Raw genomic sequence first — 26,490 nt, forward strand, 5'->3', positions numbered from 1 at the left:
GACCAAATAGACTGAGAGAGCAACTAGAGGCTCTTCTCCCTGGATGCTCTCAGCTGGGGAAGACTGGGTTCTACCATCCTCAGCAGCTTTGTCCCTTCCCTCCCTCCAGCACCCAGGTACTTATGGAGGGAGGAAGGGAAGGGCTGCCCCGAGCTCAGATGTCTCCTGGGAGGCTTCTGAAAGGAGGAGGGACTCTGAAATCTTGTCTTATTTACGTCCCTCGGGCAGAAATATGTGCATTTGGTGGGCCTGGCGCAAGGCCGTCACTGAGCATCAGGAGCGACTGGTGCTCTGTTAGCTGAGATGCCTGGTCAGGATTCAGCCAGCTCCACACATCCCATTTGTTACAGCGCACAAGGCTTGTCTTCTGGAAAGCTGCAATGGATAATTCTCGGTGTAACTCGCTTCAGAGCAGACCCCGGTAAACAACTGGCTCATTCTGGCTTTTCTCTTCCCTGAGAGAGAAAGAAATTATTACTTTGTGAGTGGAGTTAAGAGTTTCTGGCCCACACAGAGGACTGTGGCCAGGTGTGCCCTTTAAGGGACTTCCCTGGTAGTCCAGTGGCTGAGCCTCCGCGCTCCCAGTGCAGGAGGCCTGAGTTTCATCCCTGGTCAGGGAACTAGATCCCAGGTGCTACGACTGGAGATCCTGCATGCCACAGTGAAGATCAAAGATCTTGAGTGCCGCAACTAAGACTCAGTGCATTCAAATGCATCAGTAATAAATATATTAAAGAAAAAAGGCACTGCCAACCAGGCAGCATCTTACCTGAGGGAGCTGGTGCTGGCTGTGCCTGCAGGTAACCCCACCTGCATGGCTTCAGACCAGAGCTCACATAGGTCCTTTTAACTTGGGGAACTTCAGACCCTCACTGCCAGTAAAGAAACAAAAACATTGAATGGGCCCCTCTAATGGGGCCTCTCTTTCATCACTCACACTTAGGTAAATATTTGTAAGCCTAAGTGTTAAGATTGATTGCATTAATTTCTGCAGAAAGTATTTCTTACTGGTTCTGGCCAATTATTCTAACCATCAAGGTGTTTTCAGTCCTGATCTGCCTTGCAGAGTGTCATTTGTCTCTCATCTTGGCCAGTCGCAAAGGAGAAAAGCACACCGTCTGTATCTCATTTGTGTTATCAACGTAGAAAGAGGCTTGTGACCTGAGGAGTCGCCAGCCCACACCTGTTTAACAGTATGGGCTTTTAGAGCAGCTGTAGCACAGCTGGTAACTTGGCGTGTGTGCTAAGCCACTTCAGTCATGACCGACTCTTTGCAACCCCATGGACTGCAGCCTACAAGGCTCCTTTGTCCATGGAATTCTCCAGGCAAGAATACTGGAGTGGGTTGCCATGTGCTCCTCCAGGGGATCTTCCTGACCCAGAGATAAAACCTGCATCTCCTGTGTCTCCTGCATTGGGCAGGAGGGTTCTTTATCATTAGTGCCCTGATAACATATTAGTCTAATAACTCTGACTTCAAAAGAAAATGACTTTGTATTGATCTGGCATGGTTTTAGCAATTGCCATATTCTTAAAGGGCTCGTGGCTAACCCAGGATCGGAATTCACACCAGGACAGACATTATCTGCCAATCATTTCTAAAGTTTACTTTAAGAGATAAGCTAAGGTGGTTTTAACTTTCTTCTTGACTTCTAAAACACTCTTGGTAATAGAATATTACACTGTCTGAAGCCCTGGGAGGAAGGGGCCCTGGGGATGGGCTGGGGTTGGGGTCCTGGCGGGGAGTGGAGTTTCCCACTAGGCCTGCAGCTGGTGGGTTACTGTCTTGGGGGCAGGCCCTCCCTCTTACTGCCACTTCAGGACAGGACGGGGGGCTTGATGCTATATGGAAGCAAAGAAGGAATTCATTAATTTAACTCTTGTTTTTAACTTCAATACTTTTCAATCAATAAACCCATCTAATTCTTACACATCTTTCTTCACATTCCAGTAAGTCAAACTCTGTTTTTGCTGTTAGCCTCCTGTCAGCTATAATGGATGTCACTGAGCTGCGTGTCATTTATAATGGTCTCGTTTGGTTCTCCCTTTGGAGCACTTTCGGGTCTTGTTATCGTCTCTTTTGCTCAGATGGATAAACTCAGGCTAACAGTGTTGATCTCTGGGCGGTCACACAGGAGGAGTTGGAGTTGCCTTATTCTGGATCCTTCCTGAGTCCTCCCCATGGTCTTCCCACTGTGTGTGGCTGCAGCCCTTCCAGACGGTCTAGGAGCCACCTCCTGCCCTCTCATCACACCCTATCCAGGCCTCTTCATTGTGCGGGCAGATCTGAGCCCGATGGGACCCTGGGAGCCAGGCCCCAGCTCCTCCCTGTCCTGTGGAAGCTGGTGCCTACTATCCAGTCCCACTTCTTTGCTTTGACAAGAGCGGAGGTGGCCCAGTCACCTCCTGTGATGTTTCCCATCCTTCCCCATCACTGTCGGTGCTTCTAGTCACAGGCTGAAAACAGTGATTCCTCCCAATGTTTCTGTGTGCCTCTGAGTCTGAAATTACCAGCTGTGCAAACCACCTCTGAACTGCTGCTCTGAGCACAGTTAGCGTTTTGGCAGATCCCAGGAAACAAGCTCCTGCTGAAAATGCAAATATCTCTCCTGGCGATCACTTCTGCTTTTATAGGGAGTCTGTGAACGCAAATGAATGTCTCATCAAATGTATGTGTGTGTGCTTGGTGGGGAGCTGTCTGCCCTGGACCCCTGGCTCCTTTAAGTTTTCCAAGCAGATGTGGACACGTAGGAAAGGTGCTGGCAACTTGGCATCTGCATGTTTAACTAAACTGCCTGGACCAGTCTGAGCTGAAAGATGACTGACTCTAAAATGGATTCACCCATGATATTTTGAGTCCAACAAAACTGAGTATTTTCTCCGTTTCTCTTACTCCCTGCCGGTTTCAGGTGCTTTTTGAGCAGGGAAAGTAGTTACAGTAAAATTAAAAACAAAGATAAAGAATGAAGTAGGGAGGCATGGAAGGGCAGGCATGGAAGCAAACACAGTGCAAGATGCTGTTCCTGTGTGTGGTGTGGCTGTGAGGTTTCAGCTTGAAGGCAGCCCCTGGGACCTCCCCATTGGTTGAGAGACATGTATACAGGTTTTAAGACAAATGTTGCCTTTAGGGGTAAACTCTAAGAGATGCGTGGACTATGATCCTTCTTGGGGACCACGCTTGGTGCTGAGATGGTGCCGAGGGAACCTCACCAGCTGGTTCTGGTTGGTGCCCACATGAGACCTGGGGCAGTGGTCCTGACTCAAGGAGAACTTCCATGGAAGTCTGTTCTACAGAACTGGCCAAAGAGGGGCTTCCCTAATCAAAGAGAAGGGGGGATGTACATTACCCCCCAACCCCTCTTTGAAATCCTCTTTCAACCAGAGGCATGCACCTTCCCTTAGAGACCACGATGGAAACAGTGGAACAAGGAAATCTTTCCCAAGGTACGTCTGTGCCTCATAAGTCCCCTATGGAAAAAGAGCTTTTGGTTAATTAGGTATGCAAACAACATCTTTCTCAAGGATTCAAAATGTCCATTAGCATATTAAATTCTCCCTCCATTTGTGATGGTTAGTTTTATATGTGTATAGGGCTAGGCCACAGTACCCAGATGTTTGGCCAAATAGCAATCTAAGTGTCCTGTGAAATTATTTTTCAGATGAGATTAACATTGAAATCTGTAGACTTTGTGCAGATGGTGGTGGTTTTCAGTTGCTCAGTTGTGTCTGACTCTTTGCAACCTCATCGGCTGCAGCACACCAGGCTTCCCTGTCCCTCACCATCTCCCCGAGGTTGCCAAAACTCATGTCCACTGAATCAGTGACACCATCCAACCGTCTCATCCTCTGTTGCCCCCTTCTCCTCCTGCCCTCAATCTTTCCCAGTATCAGGGTCTTTTCCATTGAGTCAGCTCTTTGCATCAGGTGGCCAACATGTTGGCGCTTCAGCTTCAGCATCAGTCTTTCTAATGGGTATTCAGAATTGATTTCCTTAAGGACTGACTGGTTTGATCTCCTTGCAGTCCAGTCTTGAGCAGATTACTCTTTGTACTGTGGGTGGGCCTCATCCAATCAGTTGAAGAGCTAAGTAAAAAGACAGAGGCTTCCCGGGGAAGGGGGATTCTGCCTCCAGATGGCTCCTGGGGCTAATCTGCCACACTAGCTTGGCCCTAGGCTTCCCTGATGCCAACCGACCCTGCAGAGCATGGTCTTGCCAAGCCCCTACAACTGAGTGAGCCAATTCCTTAAAAAATCTCTTGGAAGATGCATAGTTTCTGTTTCTCTAGAGAACCCCCATTAATCTATCATTCTACTTCTTAATGATTCTTAGGGCTCTTTATGGCATTACATGAAAGCATCTGATGAGTTCTCCATGTTCACAAGGCTCCTAATAAGGGAACAGTAGCTCTTGTTCACAGAGGGTCCCTCTTGGCCAGAACGTTTCGCAGTAATCGCAGCCATCAGAGTATGAACACAACAGGAAGTCTGCTGCTTGTTTTAAATTCTGCTTTATAATTGTCACATTAACCGGAAGACCATTAACAGGAATTCATTCCCAGGCGGAGATGCAGCCCCGGCCCTCTCACAGAGGGAACGGCAGTGTGCCCAAGATCAGCACAGCTGTCCTCGGGCCCTGCTTTTCACACTGTTTGCTGTTTCTTTTCAAAAATGATAACTGCCTTGGAAATCTGGTTTTCAGTTGGAGGTGGAGGAGAAAGATAGTTCACACTGATAACACTGGAAAAAAAAAACAAAAACGGATAACGTGAGAGCAGAGGCTAAGACTCACTGTCAGAGGGAGAGACACAGACATGACTTCTGAGAGCTTCCTGGGTGGAGGGCGGGAGGCAGCTGGGGGCCTGAAGGTCCCAAGTCATCACTCTGTTGCTTACAGATTCAGGGGATTCTGTGTGCATTTTAGAAACCTTTCCATTAAAAATGTTTGAAATAGCACAGAGTTTGGGGAATCCATGAAAATGCAGGTAAAGCCTCAGCATCTTGGGAGAATGGGCTTTCCAAGGTCTCATCACTGGGGGCGTTCTGAGTCCGGGGACTCCACATCTCAGGCATAGTCACGTCCAACCCTCATGCTTCGACACAGGTGCTGTCCAGCGCCCTGACAGTGGCTTTGTCTGGAAGTTGCAGCAGGGATGTTCTTCAGCTCCTGCTCCAGTTCCCTGAAGATGGAAGATCCGAGTCTGCAGTGAGGGAGCTGTGTGGCCTGCCCAGGGCCCAGGTGTTGTCCATGATTGTGGTGTTGGCTCGAAACCTGGACCTGCGGAACTTCATTTACAAAGTAAGGGGAAGACGGGTGCTGGCCTGGCTCGGGCAGCGCGAGGGGCCGGTGTGGATGCATCAGGCCAGCAAGGCCGATGCGGACTTCACGGCCTCCGCCTGTCCCCGAGCCTCCTGGGCACCACCTCTGGGCGGGGGGTGCGGAGTCAAGGGCTGCTCAGGAGATTTTCTAGGGCATTGGTGCAGGACATTCACCGCAGCATTGGTGGCAGGCAGTATGCTCACTGGGGAAGGACCAGTGAGCAGAGTCACCACGCGAGCTTAGCACCTGCTCCCTCCTCTTTGATGAGCACTGGTCTGACTTTCTCGGGGAGGCTGGGTTCTGCTGCCCATCACCCCCAGTGGCCCCTCTGAGTCAGAGCCACTCTGCTACCTTGGCTGTGACCTCCTCTGCCCCCCGTTACATCCTGGGGCACATGGACTGTGTCCCATGAGGGGACATGCTGGGGCCTGTCCAGGAGAATGTGTGCAGATGGTGGGGGCATCAGGCAGCCCCTTCCTGTGTGAACCAGCTTGTTACCTACACCCCCTGCCCCCAACCACATGCCCACGCCCAACAGGTGAGGGGTGGGAGATGGGAGAAACCGAGGGTTATAGTGTGAGTGAGAAGGAGCTGAAGGTGACCGTGGGGATAGCTGCCTGGGGAGCCCAGTCCCCCTCTGCACACAGGAGTTATGCCCAAGGGATCGCACGCACATGGCTCATGGCCTCGATCTTGCGCTCTTGGTCCTGCCTTGTCTAGAACGTCCTCATCTTCCAGCCTCCACTCTGTGTATGTCTCCAGACCCTTCACCCTTGAGCTCTAGGGGCTGGTCTTGCTCCAAGTTTCTCCCCAGGGAGATCAGCCGACATCTGGGCCGATTGGAGTTAGCGTGGTGGCTTTAGGAGCTCTGCATCCCAAAGGACAGTTTTGGGATTTGCCAGTCCAGTCCTGTTTCCTTCGTGGCCTCCCTTTTTTCAGTAACTCCAAGAGTCCAGTGGGTGGATGTTGGATCACACACACACACACACACACATACACAGATACACACACAGAACAAAAATAACTCTCAGGATGAGAATTAATTCTGAACATTTCAGAATTTTCATTTCAAGCCCCAAGCAGGAGAATGAACATGTCCTGAGTCTCCATGACTGGTGAGGCCACCCCCATTGAGGAGTGTCTGGGCCTCCAGCTCACGTGCAGGCGGGTGGGTCCTGTGCTCAGCAGGTCTCTCCACTGTGCCACGTGCACTTTGGGAAACATGCCGCCCGGTGGAGGCCGGCTCTCTTACGCACACAGAAGCGACCGATTTGAAACTGGTGCTTCTTGGGCCCAGATAATTACTTTGACAAGGGCCATAAGGATGGAATACTGGGTTGGAGTTGCTCTCCCAGACACCATGAAATGGACACCACTGTTAGTAACACCAGCTACTTCTAGTCGCCCGGCTCCAGGGAAGCCTGTTGGTCCATGGTGATGCTCCGGTGTTAGAGCCCCATGGACGCACATGGGAGCCACACCAAGCCCAGGCATCAGCAGGCTCAGCCTACCCCCCAGGCCTCTCGACTGACAGTGAAGCTAAGGTGCATTTCACAAGACACCATTTGCGGTTAATGTCCAGTGTGTTCCTCTGGCCTTAGGTGCCGGGTCCCAAATCGGGCCATGCACAACAGCCAGTGTCCCCGAGGGCAACTTCTCAGGTGCAGCTGCAGTTAGAAAGGCGGGTGGAAATGTGACAAGAGCCTGCACTCCTTTGCTCCTGTCCAAGGTGTCTCTGTTGCCTTAACTGAGGACAGTCGGTTTGTTTTGAGCAGAGAGAGTGTGTGAGGGACAGAGTGGGGCTTCTGTCCTGCAGGTCAGGGGCAGAGCCAGCAGCCATGTGGCAGGTGCAGAATTGTCAGGGGCCAAGGCCTGAGTATGCAAACCTGGAAATTCAGATGAGAGCAAAGGGAGGAGACCTACTGTGCAGCCTCCACCTCTGTGGGAGGAGGCAGTATTTGCTGATTTACCCATTCATCCAGAGACTGGTATTTTTTATAATTTTTAATTTATTTGTTTGTTTGATTTTTCTCCTAACACAGTCTTCAAAATAACTTTTTTTTGATCTGGACCATTTAAAAATATTTATTGAATTTGTTGCAATATTGTTTCTGTTTTCTGTTTGGTTTTTTTGGCCACCAGGCACGTGGGATCTTAGCTCTCTGACCAGGGATTGAACCCACAACCCCTGCCTTGGAAGGCAAAGTCTTAACCACTGGACTTCCAGGGAAATCCCATGACAATCTTTTTAAAATTTTTTTAACCTTTTAGATTATAGTTGGTTTATAGTATTGCAGAGTAAGACATGCCTGAAGTGACTTAGCACACACGCACTGATTGTTTTATTTATTCAGTTGTTTATTTTTGGCCACGTCGCAGGTGGGATCCTAGGTCCCCCACCAGGGATCAAATCCTTCCCATGTGCAGTAGAAGTATGGAGTCTTAACCACTGGATCACCAGAAAAATACTGCTGCTACTGCTACTGCTGCTACTGCTGCTACTGCTAAGTCGCCTCAGTCGTGTCCGACTCTATGCAACCCCAGAGACGGCAGCCCACCAGGCTCCCCCATCCCTGGGATTCTCCAGGCAAGAACACTGGAGTGGGGTGCCATTTCCCTCTCTAGTGCGTGAAAGTGAAAAGTAAAAGTCAAGTCGCTCAGTCATGTCCTACTCCTAGCGACCCCGATGGACTGCAGCCTACCAGGCTCCTCCGTCCATGGGATTTTCCAGGCAAGAGTACTGGAGTGGGGTGTTGTTGCCTTCTCCGACCAGAAAAGTACTAGAAAGAAGAATTTTGAAAGTGATTTGAATTTTAACAACAGGTCACATCTGCCCCTGCTTTACGTGCTGACAATCCCGGTGCGGTAGAGTGTGCTCCAGAAATGGGGCAGATAGAGAGGACCTCATAGGGCACAACAGAGGTGTCTCCCAGGCTCAAGAGAATAAAATCAAATAACGCTCCTCACTCCCTTCACTGTACCCACGAGGCTCGTGAGGGCCCACGTCCAGCGTTGGTTGTGTCCTGTTGTGTTTCCTTTGAGACTCTGCTTCCTGCTGAAGCCAGCACCCTGCTGAGCGCCCTGCTGGACGTCGTGTCCAGCCTCAGCCGCCTGCTTCCCAGAGCTGGCCACGCCCTGGAACGCCTTCCTGCATTCCTCCGTGGATTTAAGATCACTGCTTTGCTGGATGCACCCGGCTTCCAGCAGGTGGGTGTTTGGTCTTGGCCCCGAGAAAGGTGTGGACCCACTGTGTCCTTGTGTTTGCTCCTTTGGTTTTCTTTCTCTTTCAACGTCTGAAATGTGCATTGATGACCAAGCATGGGGCTGAGGGGGTCTCTTAATGGCTCTGTGTCATGACATCGTGCTGAAGAGCAAAGCCTGGGGTGTCCTTCAAAATCCGAGGAAGCAGACTCCAGGGGAGGCACATCCATCCATGCACATGTGTTTTCTGTAACCTAAGAAATCACAAAATTGTTCATCCACACAAATCAGATTCCAGGGGCTTTTTTTCAGCTTCTCAGAGAATACATTGCTTTCAAAAACCTCAATACATTTATTTGCACACAAATAATTGGCTTACAGAGTGCATATCACAAATACAAACACAAAGCCCAGTGAGGTTAGTATCCTGAGGTTCGTTTTGCTTGGACTCTGTCTGCCTGGAATGAAATGGTGGGGAGGGGGTTGTGTGGGGGCCTGCTGAGGGGGAGGGGCAGGGGGAGGGGTGGGTGGTGTGTCCTTGGACCTGCCTTGGAGGCAGTACTTGGGTTGATCATCAGCTGAGGGCTGTTTTGATGACCCTCAGGCATCTGGGAAATTTGGTTGTAGAGACACATATTCATACTATTGGTTAGTCTGAGTTAGTGATATTTATTGAGTAATAATTTATGTGTGTGTATAACATTAGTCTCTTCAACCATATAGACCAGCAAAATCAAGGACAGAAAAGACTAAAGCTCAGATACTGTACCTTTGACGTGGTGACAGTCTTCCGTGTTCCTTTGGAGGAGGGGCGGCAGGCTCAGGAGCCTGTGAGGGAATCACTCTGAGCCACTGTTTGCCTTATTTTTCTTTTGTTCTCAGGCTTCACAAAGTAACCAGGCCAGAAGTTCAGCCTTTGGTTCTTTCCAGTCTTTGATGAAGATGGTTTGCAAGGACCAAACATCTTTCTTCAGCAGCTCTGACACCTTTCTTAACTTGCCTAGAGTTCATGAACTCTTAGGAGATGACAAAGAGAAATTCAACATTCCTGAAGATTCAAGTAAGAAAACAGTAATCCACATGTGTTTAGATTAATTTGCATTTTGATAATTAGCCCTGCTTTGTACAAGATACTCAGTCTGTGTGAAAAATGGGAACATACTTGCCGAGAATTTCCTGTTCCACCGTCCAACCTGTATCCTTCATTTAGTGTAAAGTCAGTAAATGCTGGTCTGGCAGTTGGCTTTGTAAGACCCCTGCACCCTTGAGCACAGGCTAATTCTGTCACCTGTGATGCCACAGAACTGGGTCTTAAATTCTGGTGCCCTTGAAGCCCCAGCCCTTTGGGATCCCGGAATAGCCAGTGACAGGGAGAGGTCTGGGTTTTGGTTCCTGCAGGATGGCTGTCTCAGAAAGCCAGGAGAGCTGTATGTGGCCTCCCACAAACTTGCCTTCTAGATAGAGCTCAGTAGCAAATAACAGCAGAGTGAAAAGTGATTTCCTGGCCCTACTTTAAGTGGATGCATTTTGATTAGAAAGACAGACTAAGGGTAAGTGTGCTGATAAAGGTAGAGACTGTTCAGTCCCACCAACTAGTTGGGTGTCTTCAGTCCTGTGACTTCATGTCTCAGTCATGTTCATCTTGTGTCTAACATGGGAACTTAGTACCTGCCTCATCAGGTAATAGGAGTGATGCCTACTAACTGTTGAGGACCGTGCTCTAGTGTGTCTAGTGTATTAATTACTCTTCCACGCTGCACAGCAAGCCAGTGGTTTAGGACACACACACTCATCGTCTTATGGTCCGTATGGGCCACAGTCTGAGCACTGACTAGCTGGGTCCTCTGTTGGGACTGACAAGGCTGCAGTGAGAGTGTTCGTTGGAGGTGGTTGTTGGTAGAACTCACTTTCTTGCAGGTGTAGGAGCCTGATGGCTGCATCTTTAAGGACAGCAGTATCTTTAAGGACAGCAGTCTTCTCTTTGACAGGGGGGGCCTCTGGACTCTTTTAAAGGGTTTGGCTGATGGTTCAGCCAAGGTAACCTCCCCTTTGATCAACTCCAAGTCAGAATCCCTGCACCACGCCCGGATAACCTGACCATGGGTGTGTCCACACAAGAAAGCGTGAGTGCCTGGAGGCCATCTTAGACTTCTGTCTGCTGTACCCAAGACGCCTCTTTCTATACTTGTGCCTGGGATGGATGGAGGTGTTGATGGGGCGAGGGGAAAGGAGAGAGCTGGACTATGTAGAAGAGGAGCTGCAAGGTGTCCTCAGAGCTGCCTAGAGACAGCGTGTTGGTGTGTTCATCAGCTGATGGATAATTGGGTGGCTGTTGAACAACATAGAGTGTGGCAGTGTAGATACACATTAAGGCTATTAATGTGGATAATTTTGTTGTCTCCTACACTAATCCTCATTTCCTCTTGTTTCTTGCATATGGGTTTTTTGAGGATTATTGATTTGTTCATCAAATCCAATCATTCAACCATTTATCCATCCATTTATCCTTCCATCTTTCCAACTCTGGATCCATTCATCCTTCCATTGATCCATTGATACAATCATCCATCCACCCATCTGTCTGTCCATTCAGCCATCCATCCACCCATCCACTCATCTATCCATCCAGCCATCCATCCATCCATCCATCCAGTCATTCGGCTAACACTGAAAACCAGTCTTTCTGGGTTCTTTCATACATTTATTTCAAATGATTATCCCACTAACCATAGGAAATACTAATGCCTTCATTTTTCAGTTGACATGATAGAGAAGGTTAAGTGACTTGCCCAAGTTCACACAGCTCCCAAGTGACAGATGTCAGGATTCTTGGTTTCAGATTTCTCTTTATGTTCATATTCTTATGTGTTTCCCAACCTAAAAATTGCCACCATCTATATTAAGCTTATAATTTAAAGTGTGAGTGAGTGAGTGAGTGAAGTTGCTGAGTCGTGTCTGACTCTTTGCGACCCCATGGACTGTAGCCCACCAAGCTCCTCGTCCATGGGATTCTCCAGGCAAGAATACTGGAGTGGGTTGCCATTTCCTTCTCCAGGGGATCTTCCCAACCCAGGGATCGAACCCAGGTCTCCCGCATTGCAGGCAGATGCTTTAACCTCTGAGCCACCAGGGTTAAAATATCAGTAAGAAGAATAACCTCTATACTTAATGCTATAAAAAGTCATTGTGGAATCATGTACTTAATTTATATTTTGTGAAATTATTTCTTTCAATTTTATTGTGTTTATTGAATAAAAGGAATTTGCTTTTATTTTCAAATGGGGAATTTAGGAAGATGGAACTAATAGTGGAAATGATTATAACAGTAATTTTCATACACTGGGTATTACAGATAGTGGTGTCAAAGCTAAGATGATATTTTCATTTTAAATGTTCTCTTTGGGAGTAAAAGAATGGGTTATACTGAAGCATTTATCACTAGCTTAAAACCTTTACTATTTGATTACTAATCATTATCATGGTAAAGGTGCCACCTTCATTAGGTACCTATTGGTTTAGTCACGTAAACCTTCCATTGAAACCAACCAGCACCACAGCAGGTATGAGTGCCATCACGAGGAACTGATATTTGGGTGAAAGCTAGGCTCTTTAATGTAACAAAAGTAGTCAGTAGTTCAGTAGTTAGTCAGTAGTCAGTAGTAGCAATAGTTCTTCATAAATGCAGCAAAGGAAAGCCTGTAGCATTTCATAAAGCTAAATCTTTAGCCTTATGAAAAAGCCTGTAGCGTTTCATAAGAAAAACCTAATTCTCATCTGGATACTGTGACTGTTGAAATGAAAATTTTCCAGATTAAACACCAGATGCATTCCTTTTACATCACTGTTTTCATTTTCAAGTGTCTTTGCCATTATTTGGTACCTTTATCGATGACTTAGTTTACAGATGTGAAAATCATATTTCCTTTTCATTCAAAATATCAATGGGAACAAAGTTTTGAGAAAAGAACTGCTAATGACAGGGATCGAAAAAATATTTCTGACCTTTCTGCCCCAATTCAGAATTGAATCATGAAAAAAAAAATATAAACCACTCATTTGAAAGAGAGGTGTCGTGGCTATATAAGTAAATTCTCCTGTTATCCTGGGCATCCTGTATCATGAGTAACCCTTTTTTTCTTTTTTTTTTTAATGGTGACAGCGCCGTTTTGCTTGAAGCTTTATCAGGAAATCCTGCAGTCTCCAAATGGCGCTTTGGTGTGGTCCTTCCTAAAACCTGTATTACATGGGACAATACTGTATACACCAAACACTCCAGAGATTAATAAAGTCATTCAGAAGGTGAGTGTGACTGAATGAGGGTGTTATAGACCACATAAGCAGTCCAGTGGGGAGCAGGCTGTTAAAATATTTGCCATGATTGTTGTATAGCTTGGATTACAGACAGTTTTCTTATGTTGGTGACAATTCATTTTGCATTTTTTTTTTGTTTGACTTTTGCCTGTGCCCTTGGTTGTTGAGCTTAGATGTGCTGCATCATTCTTTCAGGACATCTGGGGGGAGGAGGTGTTATTTAGAGTAACTAATGCAGGGGGAACAATTAGACAGAAAGAAGGAGGCCGGTCAGGTGGTCCCAGGAGGATGTGGAGAATAGGTGGGCATCTGGTGATGAAGGGAGAGTCAGACCCTGTGTTTGTGGTCTGGGCCTGGTCGTGCCGTTTCCCAAGTTGGTGGCGAGCCTTTGGTGCCCTCACTTTCATTCCTTGGTCCCCACCCCACTCTGCCCGATGGCAGGCAAGCTCAGGTGAAGAGGTAGAGAGCTTCCCTGGAGGAGTTTGGGCATTGCATAGCTCTGCGCGTTTTCCCTTTCTTAGGCTTCTTAGCTTCTCGTGCATGCTGAGTTGCTTCAGTCCTGTCTGACTGTTTGTGGCCCCATGGACTGTAGCTCGCCAGTCTCCTCCGTCCATGGGATTCTCCAGGCAAGAATACTGGAGTGGGGTGCCATGCTTTTGCAGGGGATCTTCCTGATTCAGGGATTGAACCCGGGTCTCTTCTGTCTCCTGCATTGGCAGGTGGGTTCTTTACCACTAGCGCCACCTGGGAAGCTCCATCCAATTCAGGATTTATCATTGGTCATATTTACACTTTCTTCTGAGATGACGGTGCTGTGTTTTCCCGCAGTCTCATCTTTTTTTTCTGACGGTGGCTTATGAGTCTGCAGACACTTTTGAGGGGCTTCAGGAGGCCATGGGCCCTGTCAGACCCGGGGAGGAATCACCAGTCCTGTTAGTGCTGAGCTTCCAGGCTTCAGATGCTACCCACAACTTAGAAGCTGAAAAGTTAGTGGTGGTGTGCAGTCATCCAAGCAGTTGGGTTGTTTTGGGTCCAAGTAGGTTTTACCGGTTCATGTTGCCTTTCCCTTATGGCTGCTGTGTGGAGTCTCTTTCCCACCTGTGACTCAGCTCAGGGGCTGTATTTGCCACTGTTTATTCTCATGGGGAAACAGTGGTTGACTTCATGTTTTTAGGCTCCAAAATCACTGCAGGTGGTGATTGCAGCCATTAAATTAAAAGACGCTTATTCCTTGGAAGGAAAGTTATGACCAACCTAGACAGCATATTCAAAAGCAGAGACATTGTCAACAAAGGTCCGTCTAGTCAAGACTATGGTTTTTCCCGTAGTCATGTATGGATGTGAGAGTTGGACTATAAAGCAAGCTAAGCACTGAAGAACTGATGCTTTTGAACTGTGGTGCTGGAGAAGACTCTTGAGAGTTCCTTGGACTGCAAGCAGATCCAACCAGTCCATCCTAAAGGAAATCAGTCCTGGGTGTTCATTGGAAGGACCGATGCTGAAGCTGAAACTCTAATACTTTGGCCACCTGATGTGAAAAGTTGACTCATTTGAAAAGACCCTGATGCTGGGAAAGATTGAGGGCAGGAGGAGAAGGGGATGATAGAGGATGAGATGGTTGGATGGCATCACTGACTCAATGGAGATGAGTTTGGAAAAACTCTGGGAGTTGATTATGGACAAGGAGGCCTGGTGTGCTGCGGTTTATGGGTCACAAAGAGTCGGACACGACTGAGCAACTGAACTGTGCTGATTCTGAATGTGCTTGATAACTTCTGCTTTTATCTTAAGAATGTGCATTTGGAGGGGTATTTACCAAAAGCCTGGGCTCTCACAGTGAAGTGACGTTAATCTACATGGGCGTCAGGCATTCATCCTTTCAGGGCTGTGCTTCAGAGGGGCCTGGAGCCAAAGCCAGTGTTATTCAGATAATCTCAGTGCATTAAGCTTTTAAGGACTGTGGGTATTTTAGAAATTTCCCAGAAAATGGCTCTATATCACAGCTTTATTTTAAATTCAACTTTAAAAATTCAACAAAAAATGAATTTATTATTGTTATAGTATATATTATTACACATAATATCATTGATAACAATATTATATGCACTATAGTATTATATACTGGGCTATATTGTGCACTGTAACAGCTAGTGTGACCATCCTCTTGTTGAAGAGCTCGCCCTGCAATGGGGAAAGAGAAGACAAACATCTGAAGAAATAACTCAGAAATAATGTGAAGAGAGATTCATTCTGAGAGCAGTGTCCACAGGCTTCCTTCCTGGTCTGTGGGTCGACCAAGAGAAACAGCAGGGAGAGTTAAGAGGAAGTGTTACCACTGTCGCAAGGTGCTGGGGTGATGGGCTGGTCAGTGATGTGAAGAGAATTTTAAAGCATGAAGCCTCTCTGCTGGGCTAGGAGGGTGTCAAAGGAAGGGACAAGACCGGATGTGGCCTCCAACCAGGGTTGGGGTCCCGACCTCCCTGGGAAGAGCGTGGTTCTGGCCAGCTGGGTGGCCAGGTTGCCCAGGAGCCTTCCTGGTATGGTTTCAGGGGCATCTGCATACTGGGGGCTGGAGAAGGTCTACACTCGGTGACTCTCAGTGAGGTTGGACCAAGCCGGGCCTGGGGGCATCATCTGCAACCGGGAGTCATCCACAAGGAGGTGCCAGGCCAGCAGCAGCTCCTGCTGTTGGAGAAGATCCTGGAAAGGTGCTGTGTGCAGGGGGCCAGGTGCACGGGATCTGGGTGACCAGGAGGCTCTGGAGGCAGCCGCCTGCTGGGTGAGGACTCCACAGTGAGGTGGAGAACCCTCTGAGGGAGCCTCTCGGGGGAGCCACCTGCCAGGAGTGGGGATAGACTCCACAGTGAGATCAAGAGGAAGAAGCCTCCCTGGCAGCCTCCCAGATCTCTGTGGCAGAGCTTCACATTGAAGCAGCCAGCACAGGCCAGCCCTGCCCTTCCAACCAAGCCTGAGTGTGGACTTGAAGCAGGGGGATGACCAGATACCCACACAGCAGGTCCTACGTGGGCTTCTTCATCTTAGGGACCTAGGGCTCCGGAGGGATAAGGAGTTCCCACAAAGCTCCTGGAGAAGGAAATGGCAACTCACTCCAGTATTCTTGCCTGAGAAATCCTATGGACAGAGGAGCCTGGTGGGCTACAGTCCATGGGGTCGCAAAGAGTAGGACATGACTGAGCATGCTTGCACATGGAATTAAAGAACAAAGCTCATCAGCTCTTAAATATTAAGTCTCAGTTTATCAAATATGTATTGAGAGGAGGTGGAGGGAGAGATACTAGGAAGGAATCCCTGCCTGTAGTCCTGACCCTGCTGGAACCTCATCCAGCCCTCACACCCACAAGGGGTGTTTGCAGTGACCTCACTCACTCCTCGGGTGAGTCTCAGGGGGTAGTCACCATGGCAGAATCTCTCAGCAGGGCCAGTGGTGGCTTCTGAACCCAGGTCTGTGTGTCTCCAAGGCCCATGTTTTACTTCTCTGTCACACCTCACTGTATCCCTACCCTGGGATGTGCATGCTAGCAGAGCAGCTCTGTCCTCAGAGGAGTGTGTTGTGGGCAAATGGGACTTGGATCCCCAGCGACAGCACCGGGCAGGGCACGGTGAGAAGACTGCTTCCCACAGGATGGGTGGTTATGGGAGGTCATGCTAGGGGAGGCTGGTCACTGCTGGCCTTAGGGCTTCTGATGGGGTGAAGTGTGGGGGTGGGGGCCGTGTGAGTGGACACCCATTCCTGCTTCTGCACTCACATAAACACGTTCAGATGCAGATTGAACCACATGCTTCTCCAAGGTTCTGGGAACCATCACGGACACTTTTCCAGATCCTCTCTCATTCACTTCTCACAAGAACCCAGTAGAGCAGGTGCTTGTTTGAAATCATTGAGTTGTGTCCGACTCTTTTGTGACCCCATTGACTGTAGCCCACCAGGCTTCTCTGTCCATGGGATTCTCCAGGCAAGAGTACTGGAGTGGGCTGCCATTTCCTTCTTCAGGGGATCTTCCCGACCCAGGGACTGAACCCGCATTTCCTGCATTGGCAGGTGGATTCTTTGCCACTGAGCCATCAGGGAAGCCTGTGGGTAGGTGCTACTAGGTCCATTTTACAGATGGAACATTGTGAAGGCTGGTGAGGTTTACTTTCCCATATTTATTAGCTGGTGCATGCATGCTCAGTCACTCAGTCGTGTCTGACTCTTTGCAACCCCATGGACTGTAGCCACGCTTCTCTGTCCATGGGATTTTCCAGGCAACAATACTGGAGTATTCATTTCCTCTCCAGCAGATCTTCCTCACACAGGGATCAAACCCATGTCTCCTGTATCTGCTGCCTTGCAGGTGGATTCTTTGGCTGAGCCATCAGGGAAGCCATCATTAGCTGGTGCATGGAAGCATATTGTGGACTCCATAGCTATATGCTTTTCACCAGCTGTATTTACAGTGTTAGGTCATCATATGGGAAAGAGCTTGTACCCTGAAGCACCCTTTACTATTAACAGCCTGGGACACTAGATTCCTGATCAGACGCTCTGCATGATTTTATGACTTTGTGTATTGGTGCGTGGTGTTTATCCACCTTCAGCACACGACTGCCTTTGGGGGAACTTCGGGAGGATGAGAATTAGCCTCACAGGTTACAGATGGACAGAGGCTACTGGTGTTTTTACTATTAAGTGGACATGAAGCCTGATGATTAAGTAACTGAATAGAAATGAAAATTTTGCTTTCTGCTGCTTGTCAAAGATGAAAGATGTCCGTGAGGTGGGAGCCTCCCAGGACTGGAGTCTGTAAGTGAACTTGACACCGGCTGGAGGCGCATGCTCCCTGCATGCAGGACTATATGTGTGCACAAAGCACTGTGGCCCCAGGAGGCAGCGACTCCCCCCGGGGAGCCCCTCAGAGGGAACAGAACTCCCACTCATTCAATGTCTGACTGCGGGCATCAGATTACTCATCAGAAAGTAGGTCCTCACCGTTCACCCTCGAGTGAGATTCTCGGGTGGGTGGAAATGTTCAACATGCAACATTTTATCAAACGCAGCAAAGTTGCCCAGAGAAAAAGTAATTACATTTACGAATAGACTAGTTTGATGTAATCCCCTGTAAAGCAGCGGTTCCTTGAGAAAGCAGCATCAGTAGGTCTGGGAATACACTGCTCTGTGAAACTAGATAATCCCCAGCCCCCGAGATGCATGCTGCTCCCGCACAGACCTCGGATGTCTGTGTGCTGTCATCGTTTTGTCCTCGAGTCCAAGGCCACAGGTTAATTAAGGTGACAGCTGTGAGATGGCCGAGCCAGGACAGATAGACAGTCAGCCACATCCAAGCACCATGAGAGATGAGCACCTTCATCAGGCTGCTTTGTAAACCCGGCTTCAGAGCTGAGATGGTTTGCTCAGGGTCTCTCCACAGTCCTAGGCCAACCTGGCCTCCAGCTCATGTCCTTTGACTCAGAAACCTTGTTGGCCTCCTCCAGCTCCCTCAGGCCTCATTCCCCTTAGAAGCGTTAGGCAAATATTCTGAATGCTGAGGAGGGAGCTGCTAAGTCGCTTCAGTCATGTCCGACTCTGTGCGACCCCATAGACGGCAGCCCACCAGGCTCCCCTGTCCCTGGGATTCTCCAGGCAAGAACACTGGAGTGGGTTGCTATTTCCTTCTCCAATGCATGAAAGTGAAAAGTGAAAGTGAAGTCGCTCAGTCATGCCTGACTCTTAGCGACCCCATGGACTGCAGCCTACCAGGCTCCTCCATCCATGGGATTTTCCAGGCAAGAGTACTGGAGTGGGTTGCCATTGCCTTCTCCGGAGCAGGGTGATGTAAATAATGAGCAGAAAAAATAAGCCCACAGCTAAGATCTCATGCTGCGATCCAGTCACCTCTTTCTTTCTTTTTTTTTTTTTTTTTAAGTCAGAATTAACTGCAAGTAAGAGAGGCTATTTTCTAAAACCAGCAGTTCCTAGGTGATTGATAGGTGAAAAGAGAACCCAAGCAGTTTCGCCCAAGGAGGTAGAAGTGAAGACAAGACTTGAGGCTGTGGCATTTCTGAGAATTGTGCCCACTTCCAGGTGGGGCTCTGAGCTCCAAGCCTCCCGGTCTCCCTACAACCTTTTGAAGGCTTTGTTCAAGTTCTTGATTCTGTAAGTTTTCTATTTCACCAGTTTGGGGAAGTTTTCAGCCATTATTTCTTCTGATAGCTTTTCAGCCCCACTCCTATCTCTCTTGGCCTCAGATACAAGCATGGGACCTTTTGTTACTGTCCTACAGGTCCCCGAAGCTCTGGCCGCCTTGCCTGTTTTTTCCTCTTGCTCTTATTGGTTGATGTGTAATGTCCTGTCCTCTGTCATTTCTTCTCTTCTACTTGAGGTCATCTGGCAAATTTAAAATACTTTTTGTTACAGCGTTTTCCAGTTCTGTACTGCCCTGTGCTTATCTGTCTTCCTAATAACTTGTATTTTCTTATTGAGATTTTCTGCTATTTAATTTGTTTCAAGATAATTTTGAGTTGCTTGTTGAAGCATTTCTATGATGACAGCTTTAAAATACTTGCCAGGTCATTCCAGCATCAGGTTTGTCTCAATATTGGCATCAGTTGACTGCTTGTGTGTTCTCTGGTTCTGTGTGCAGCAGGCGATGTTCAGTTGTATTGTGGGCATTTTGACTGTTACGTTCAGAGACTTTGTAAGAAATACCTTTCACTTTTGCAGACAGTCTGTTGTTTAGGTTTAACACACAGGTCTCAGCCTTGTTTGTAGGCTGTGACTCCAGGGACGTTTAATCATCACAGGCTTTGTGCTGTTCTTTTGATCTGCTCGCTTCATCTGGTACCCATGAGGCTTCCAGTAGTTTCCAGTGCTGCTGCCTGAAGTGGGGAGGGCTTCTCCAGGAAGTCTGTGCCTCTTAATCCCCTTTGCTTATTTCACTGGAGACCACCAGTTTGTTCTCTGAATCTCTGAGTGTGGTTCTGTTTTGTTTGCTGATTTGTTTCATTTTTTATGCTAAATGAAATAAGTCAGAGAAAGACAAGAACTGTATAATATCATTTAAATGTGGAGTGTAAAAAAAATGAAACTAGTGAATATAACAAAAGAGAAGCAGGACTTTCCTGGTGTTGCAGTGGGTAAGAATCTGCCTGCTGGGATAGGAGACATGGGTTTGATCCCTGGTCCAGGAAGAGTCCGCTTCCTGTGGAATCATAGTTGTTGTCTTTGGAGCAACTAAGGCACAACTAGACCCATGTGCCTCAGCTGCTGAGCCTGTGCTCTAGAGCCCGGGAGCCAAAACTACTGAAGCCAGCATGCCAGAGCCTGTTCTCTGCAACAAGAGAAGCCACTGCAATGAGAAGTCTGCAAACAGCAATGAAGAGTAGCCCCTGCTCGCTGCATCTAGAGACAGCCCAGTGTGCAGCAACAAAGATCAGTGCAAATAGCAGTAATAAAAAGACAACCCTTAAAAAAAGCAGCAGACTCACAGATATAGAGAGCAAACTAGTGGTTGTCAGTGGGGAGAGGGGGGCAGAATAGGCGCTGGGGAGCAAGAGGTACAGGCTCGTATGTATGAAATAAGCTGCACGGATATATTGTACCGCATAGGGAATATAGCCAGTATTTTATAATAACTAAAATAGAGTATAATCTTTAAAAATTGTGAATCACTATATTGTATACCTGTAACTTATATATATTGTATAGCAACTATACTTCAATAAAAAAAAAAAAAAAACCAAACCAGAAATGGTCTTCAGATGTTCAGACCCAGCAGTGATGGTTTTCCCCCTCCTGTGCTAACTGGGCCTGTTATCTAGCCCTTTCTCTGCTCTGAGTTCCGAGTCCTCCCTGGCTTAGATCTCTTGCATCTGTCTTGACTGTCTCTGACTTGTCCTTTTCCTTCTTTGTCTCCAGCCTCCTCTGAGGGCTGGAGTGGGGTCTGTGTTATGGCTCCAGACCAGTCTGCAGTTTGTCCCCTTTGCTTTGACTCTGAGCCTGTGCTCAGCCTCTGGATCGCACCTCTTCCTGTGGGGTCGTTCCCGTGTCATCATGGCCTCCTCACCACCTCCTCTGTGCTCCTGGGTGTTTCTTGAAATACACAGTAGTTGCTTTATACATTTTCTCCTGTCTTGCCCTAAATCAGTTCCAGATAAAGACCTTTATTCTGACGCATACACTGGCCTCGTCTTTTGAATAGAAGGATCTCTTCATGTGCCCCTTGGTGTTTCCCATGCTTGCTCATCCTTAGGAACAGAGGCTCACACTTACCTGGGTGGGTAAATAACACAGACGTCATGTAGGTCCACACCTCCCAGGGTCATGTGAAGGCAGGGGGAGGCATATGGATAGGCTGCACCTCCCTTTATGGCTCAGACCCCAGCAGCCGAGCAGGGGGTGGGCACAGGTGCAGGGCAGGGAGGGCAGGAGGCAACAGAGGCAGCCATGTGCTGGTGAGCGCTTCATCCTCTCCTGGACTCCTGGTGGGAATTAGCAGTAGGAGCCCCTCGCTTCTTTCTAGCCCCTGAACTGGTGTGACCTATGCCCTTGTGACCTCAGAGGTGTGTGGTTGGACTCCCAAACCCTCTTTTATGTTACCTGTTTGCATTTAGACTGTTTTGATATAGAAATATAGTAATGTGGCCATAGGCATCTTCATGGGGCTTTCCAGGTGGCTCAGTGGCAAAGAATCCACCTGCCAGTGTAAGAGACCCAAGGGATGTGGGTTTGATCCCTGGGTCAGGAAGATCCCCTGAGGAAGGAAATGGCAACCCACTCCAGTATTCTTGCCTGGGGAATTCCATGGACAGAGGAGCTTGGCAGGCTACAGTCCATAGGGTTGCAAAGAGTTGGACATGACTAAGTGTGCACACACTCACACACACCCACACACATAGAGGCATCTTCATGGGTATAGCTTTGTATTTCATCTCAATTATTTCCTTAGGACAGTATCCTTTTATTTTGAGAGAAAAAGGCAAGGAAGGTTTTTGTAGGTCAGTGACTATGAATATTTTTTTATGATACCAAATTATTTTACAAAAACCTTTGCTCATTTGCTCTGCCAGCAGCAATAAATAAATAAATAGAGTTTTGCACTACTGGTGATAATAGAAATTAATACAGGCACTATGGAGAACAATATGGAAATTCTTTAACAAACTAGGAGTAAAACTACCATATGGCCCAGCAATCCCACTACTGGACATTGTTATCGTTCAGTTGTTAAGTTGTGTTTGACTCTTTGTGACCCCATGGACTGCATCAGGCCAGGCTTCCCTGTCCTTCACTATCTCCTGGAGTTTCCTCAAATTCATGTCCACTGAGTGAGTAATGCTATCTAACCATCTCATCCTCTGACATCCTCTTCTCCTTTTATCGTCAGTGTTTCCCAACATCAGGGCCTTTTGCATTGAGATGGCTCTTTGCAGCAGGTGGTCAAAGTAGTGGAGCTTCAGTTTCAGCATCAGTCCCTCCAATGAATACTCAGAGTTAATTTCCTTTAGGATTGACTGATTTGATCTCTTTGCTGTCCAAAGGACTCTCAAGAGTCTTCTCTAACACCACAGTTCAAAAGCATAAATTCTTTGGTGCTCAGCCTTCTTTAAGGTCCGACTCTCACATTCGTACATGACTACTGGAAAAACCATAGCTTTGACTAGATGGACCTTTGTTGGCAAAGTGATGTCTTTGCTTTTTTTTAAAAAAAATAATTAATTAATTTTTTAAAATTTTATTTTTTTACTTTACAGTACTGTCTTGGCTTTGCCATACATTGACATGAATCCACCACAGGTGTACATGAGTTCCCAACCCTGAACCCCCCTCCCACCATCCTCCCCATATCATCTCTCTGGGTCATCCCAGTGCACCAGCCCCAAGCATCCTGTATCCTGTATCGAACCTAGACTAGTGATTTGTTTCTTACATGATAGTATACATGTTTCAATGCCATTCTCCCAAATCATCCCACCCTCTCCCTCTCCCACAGAGTCCAAAAGTGTGTTCTTTACATCTGTGTCTCTTTTGCTGTCTCACATACAGGGTTATCATTATCATCTTTCTAAATTCCATATATATGTGTTAGTATACTGTATTGGTGTTTTTCTTTCTGACTTACTTCACTGTGTATAATCGGCTCCAGTTTCATCCATCTCATTAGAACTGATTCAAATGTATTCTTTTTAATGGCTGAGTAATACTCCATTGTGTATATGTACCACAGCTTTCTTATCCATTCATCTGCTGATGGACATCTAGGTTGTTTCCATGTCCTGGCTATTATAAACAGTGCTGCAGTGAACATTGGGGTACATGTGTCTCTTTCTATTCTGGTTTCCTTGGTGTGTATGCCAAGCAGTGGGATTGCTGGGTCATAAGGCAGTTCTATTTGTAGTTTTTTAAGGAATCTCCACACTGTTCTCCATAGTGGTTGTACTAGTTTGCATTCCCACCAACAGTGTAAGAGGGCTTCCTTTTCTCCACACCCTCTCCAGCATTTATTGCTTGCAGACTTTTGGATCACAGCCATTCTGACTGGTGTAAAATGGTACCTCACTGTGGTCTTGATTTGCATTTCTCTGATAATGAGTGATGTTGAGCATCTTTTCATGTGTTTGTTAGCCATCCGTATGTCTTCTTTGGAGAAATGTCTATTTAGTTCTTTGGCCCATTTTTTGATTGGGTCATTTATTTTTCTGGAGTTGAGCTGCATAAGTTGCTTGTATATTTTTGAGATGAGTTGTTTGTCAGTTGCTTCATTTGCTATTACTTTCTCCCATTCTGAAGGCTGTCTTTTCACCTTGCTTATAGTTTCCTTTGTTGTGCAGAAGCTTTTAATTTTAATTAGATCCCATTTGTTTATTTTTGCTTTTATTTCCCATATTCTGGGAGGTGGATCATAGAGGATCCTGCTGTGATTTATGTCGGAGAGTGTTTTGCCTGTGTTCTCCTCTAGAAGTTTTATAGTTTCTGGTCTTACATTTAGATCTTTAATCCATTTTGAGCTTATTTTTGTGTATGGTGTTAGAAAGTGATCTAGTTTCATTCTTTTACAAGTGGTTGACCAGTTTTCCCAGCACCACTTGTTAAAGAGATTGTCTTTAATCCATTGTATATTCTTGCCTCCTTTGTCGAAGATAAGGTGTCCATAGGTGTGTGGATTTATCTCTGGGCTTTCTATTTTGTTCCATTGATCTATATTTCTGTCTTTGTGCCAGTACCATACTGTCTTGATGACTGTGGCTTTGTAGTAGAGCCTGAAGTGAGGCAGGTTGATTCCTCCAGTTCCATTCTTCTTTCTCAAGATTGCTTTGGCTATTCGAGGTTTTTTATATTTCCATACAAGTCTTGAAATTATTTGTTCTAGTTCTGTGAAAAATACCGCTGGTAGCTTGATAGGAATTGCATTGAATCTGTAGATTGCTTTGGGTAGTATACTCATTTTCACTATATTGATTCTTCTGATCCATGAACATGGTATATTTCTCCATCTATTAGTGTCCTCTTTGATTTCTTTCATCAGTGTTTTATAGTTTTCTATATATAGCTCTTTAGTTTCTTTGCTGCTAAGTTGCTTCAGTCGTGTCTGACTCTGTGCGACCCCATAGACGGCAGCCCACCAGGCTCCCCCGTCCCTTTAGTTTCTTTAGGTAGATATATTCCCAAGTATTTTATTCTTTTCGTTGCAATGGTGAATGGAATTGTTTCTTTAATTTCTTTTTCTGCTTTCTCATTATTAGTGTATAGGAATGCAAGGGATTTCTGTGTGTTGATTTTATATCCTGCAACTTTACTATATTCATTGATTAGCTCTAGTAATTTTCTGGTGGAGTCTTTAGGGTTTTCCATGTAGAGGATCATGTCATCTGCAAACAGTGAGAGTTTTACTTCTTCTTTTCCAATTTGGATTCCTTTTATTTCTTTTTCTGCTCTGATTGCTGTGGCCAAAACTTTCAGAACTATGTTGAATAGTAGCAGTGAAAGTGGGCACCCTTGTCTTGTTCCTGACTTTAGGGGAAATGCTTTCAATTTTTCACCATTGAGGATAATGTTTGCTGTGGGTTTGTCATATATAGCTTTTATTATGTTGAGGTATGTTCCTTCTATTCCTGCTTTCTGGAGAGTTTTTATCATAAATGGATGTTGAATTTTGTCAAAGGCCTTCTCTGCATCTATTGAGATAATCATATGGCTTTTATTTTTCAATTTGTTAATGTGGTGAATTACATTGATTTGCGGATATTGAAGAATCCTTGCATCCCTAGGATAAAGCCCACTTGGTCATGGTGTATGATGTTTCTAATGTGTTGCTGGATTCTGATTGCTAGAATTTTGTTAAGGATTTTTGCATCTATGTTCATCAGTGATATTGGCCTGTAGTTTTCTTTTTTGTGGCATCTTTGTCAGGTTTTGGTATTAGGGTGATGGTGGCCTCATAGAATGAGTTTGGACGTTTACCTTCCTCTACAATTTTCTGGAAGAGCTTGAGTAGGATAGATGTTAGCTCTTCTTGAAATTTTTGGTAGAATTCAGCTGTGAAGCCATCTGGACCTGGGCTTTTGTTTGCTGGAAGATTTCTGATTACAGTTTCAATTTCTGTTCTTGTGATGGGTCTGTTAAGATTTTCTATGTCTTCCAGATTCAGTTTTGGAAAGTTGTACTTTTCTAAGAATTTGTCCATTTCTTCCACGTTGTCCATTTTATTGGCAAATAATTGCTGATAGTAGTCTCTTATGATCCTTTGTATTTCTGTGTTGTCTGTTGTGATCTCTCCATTTTCATTTCTAATTTCATTGATTTGATTTTTCTCCCTTTGTTTCTTGATGAGTCTGGCTAATGGTTTGTCAATTTTATTTATCCTTTCAAAGAACCAGCTTTTTGCTTTGTTGATTTTTGTTATGGTCTCTTTTGTTTCTTTTGCATTTATTTCTGCCCTGATTTTTAAGATTTCTTTCCTTCTACTAACCCTGGGGTTCTCCATTTCTTCTTTTCCTAGTTGCTTTAGGTGTAGAGTTAGGTCTAGGTTTGTCATAGGCTTCTTTTCAAGGAGCAAGCGTTTTTTAATTTCATGGCTGCAGTCACTGTCTGCAGTGATTTGGGAGCCCAAGAGGATAAAATCTGTCACTGCTTATATTTTTTTCCCCTCTATTTCCCTGGAGTGGCTACCCAGTCCAGCATTCTTGCCTGGAGAATTCCATGGACAGAGCAGCCTGGCAAACTACAGTCCACAGGGTTGCGAAGAGTTGGACGTGACTGAGCGACTAACACTTTCATACTACTGGGCATATATATTGAGAAAACCACAATTCAAAAAGATACATACACCCCAGATTTCATTGCAGCGCTGTTTACAATAGCCAGGACATTGAAGCAACCTAGAGATCTGTTGACAGAGTGTGGATAAAGTTGTGATACATATATGTAATTGACTACTACTTAGCCTTAAAAAGAAATGAGTTGGGAGTCAGTTGTAGTGAAGTGGATGAACCTAGATCCTATTACACAGAGTGACGTAAGTCAGAAAGAGAAAAAAAAATATTGTAATTAATGCACATATATGGAATCTAGAAAAAAAGTGCTGACGAGCCCATTTGCAGGGAAGAAATGTAGACACAGACTTAGTGAACAGACTTGTGGACACAGTGGTGGAAGGAGAAGGTAG

The 26,490-nt window shown here is 46.3% G+C and overlaps 1 protein-coding gene across 1 annotated transcript in view; it reads left to right on the forward strand.

Annotated features, from left to right (window-relative positions):
• Nucleotides 1–26,490, forward strand: part of ABCA13 (ATP binding cassette subfamily A member 13) — a 389,474-nt gene that overhangs the window by 90,542 nt on the left and 272,442 nt on the right. Inside the window, exons 24-27 of the mRNA XM_018047508.1 lie at nt 5,102–5,296; nt 8,360–8,524; nt 9,401–9,578; nt 12,678–12,817. Of these exons, the coding sequence (XP_017902997.1) occupies nt 5,102–5,296; nt 8,360–8,524; nt 9,401–9,578; nt 12,678–12,817 (678 nt within the window). The remainder of the gene's footprint in view (nt 1–5,101; nt 5,297–8,359; nt 8,525–9,400; nt 9,579–12,677; nt 12,818–26,490) is intronic.

This window comes from Capra hircus, chromosome 4 (genome assembly GCF_001704415.2).
Source record: "Capra hircus breed San Clemente chromosome 4, ASM170441v1, whole genome shotgun sequence".
Lineage (NCBI taxonomy): Eukaryota > Metazoa > Chordata > Mammalia > Artiodactyla > Bovidae > Capra > Capra hircus.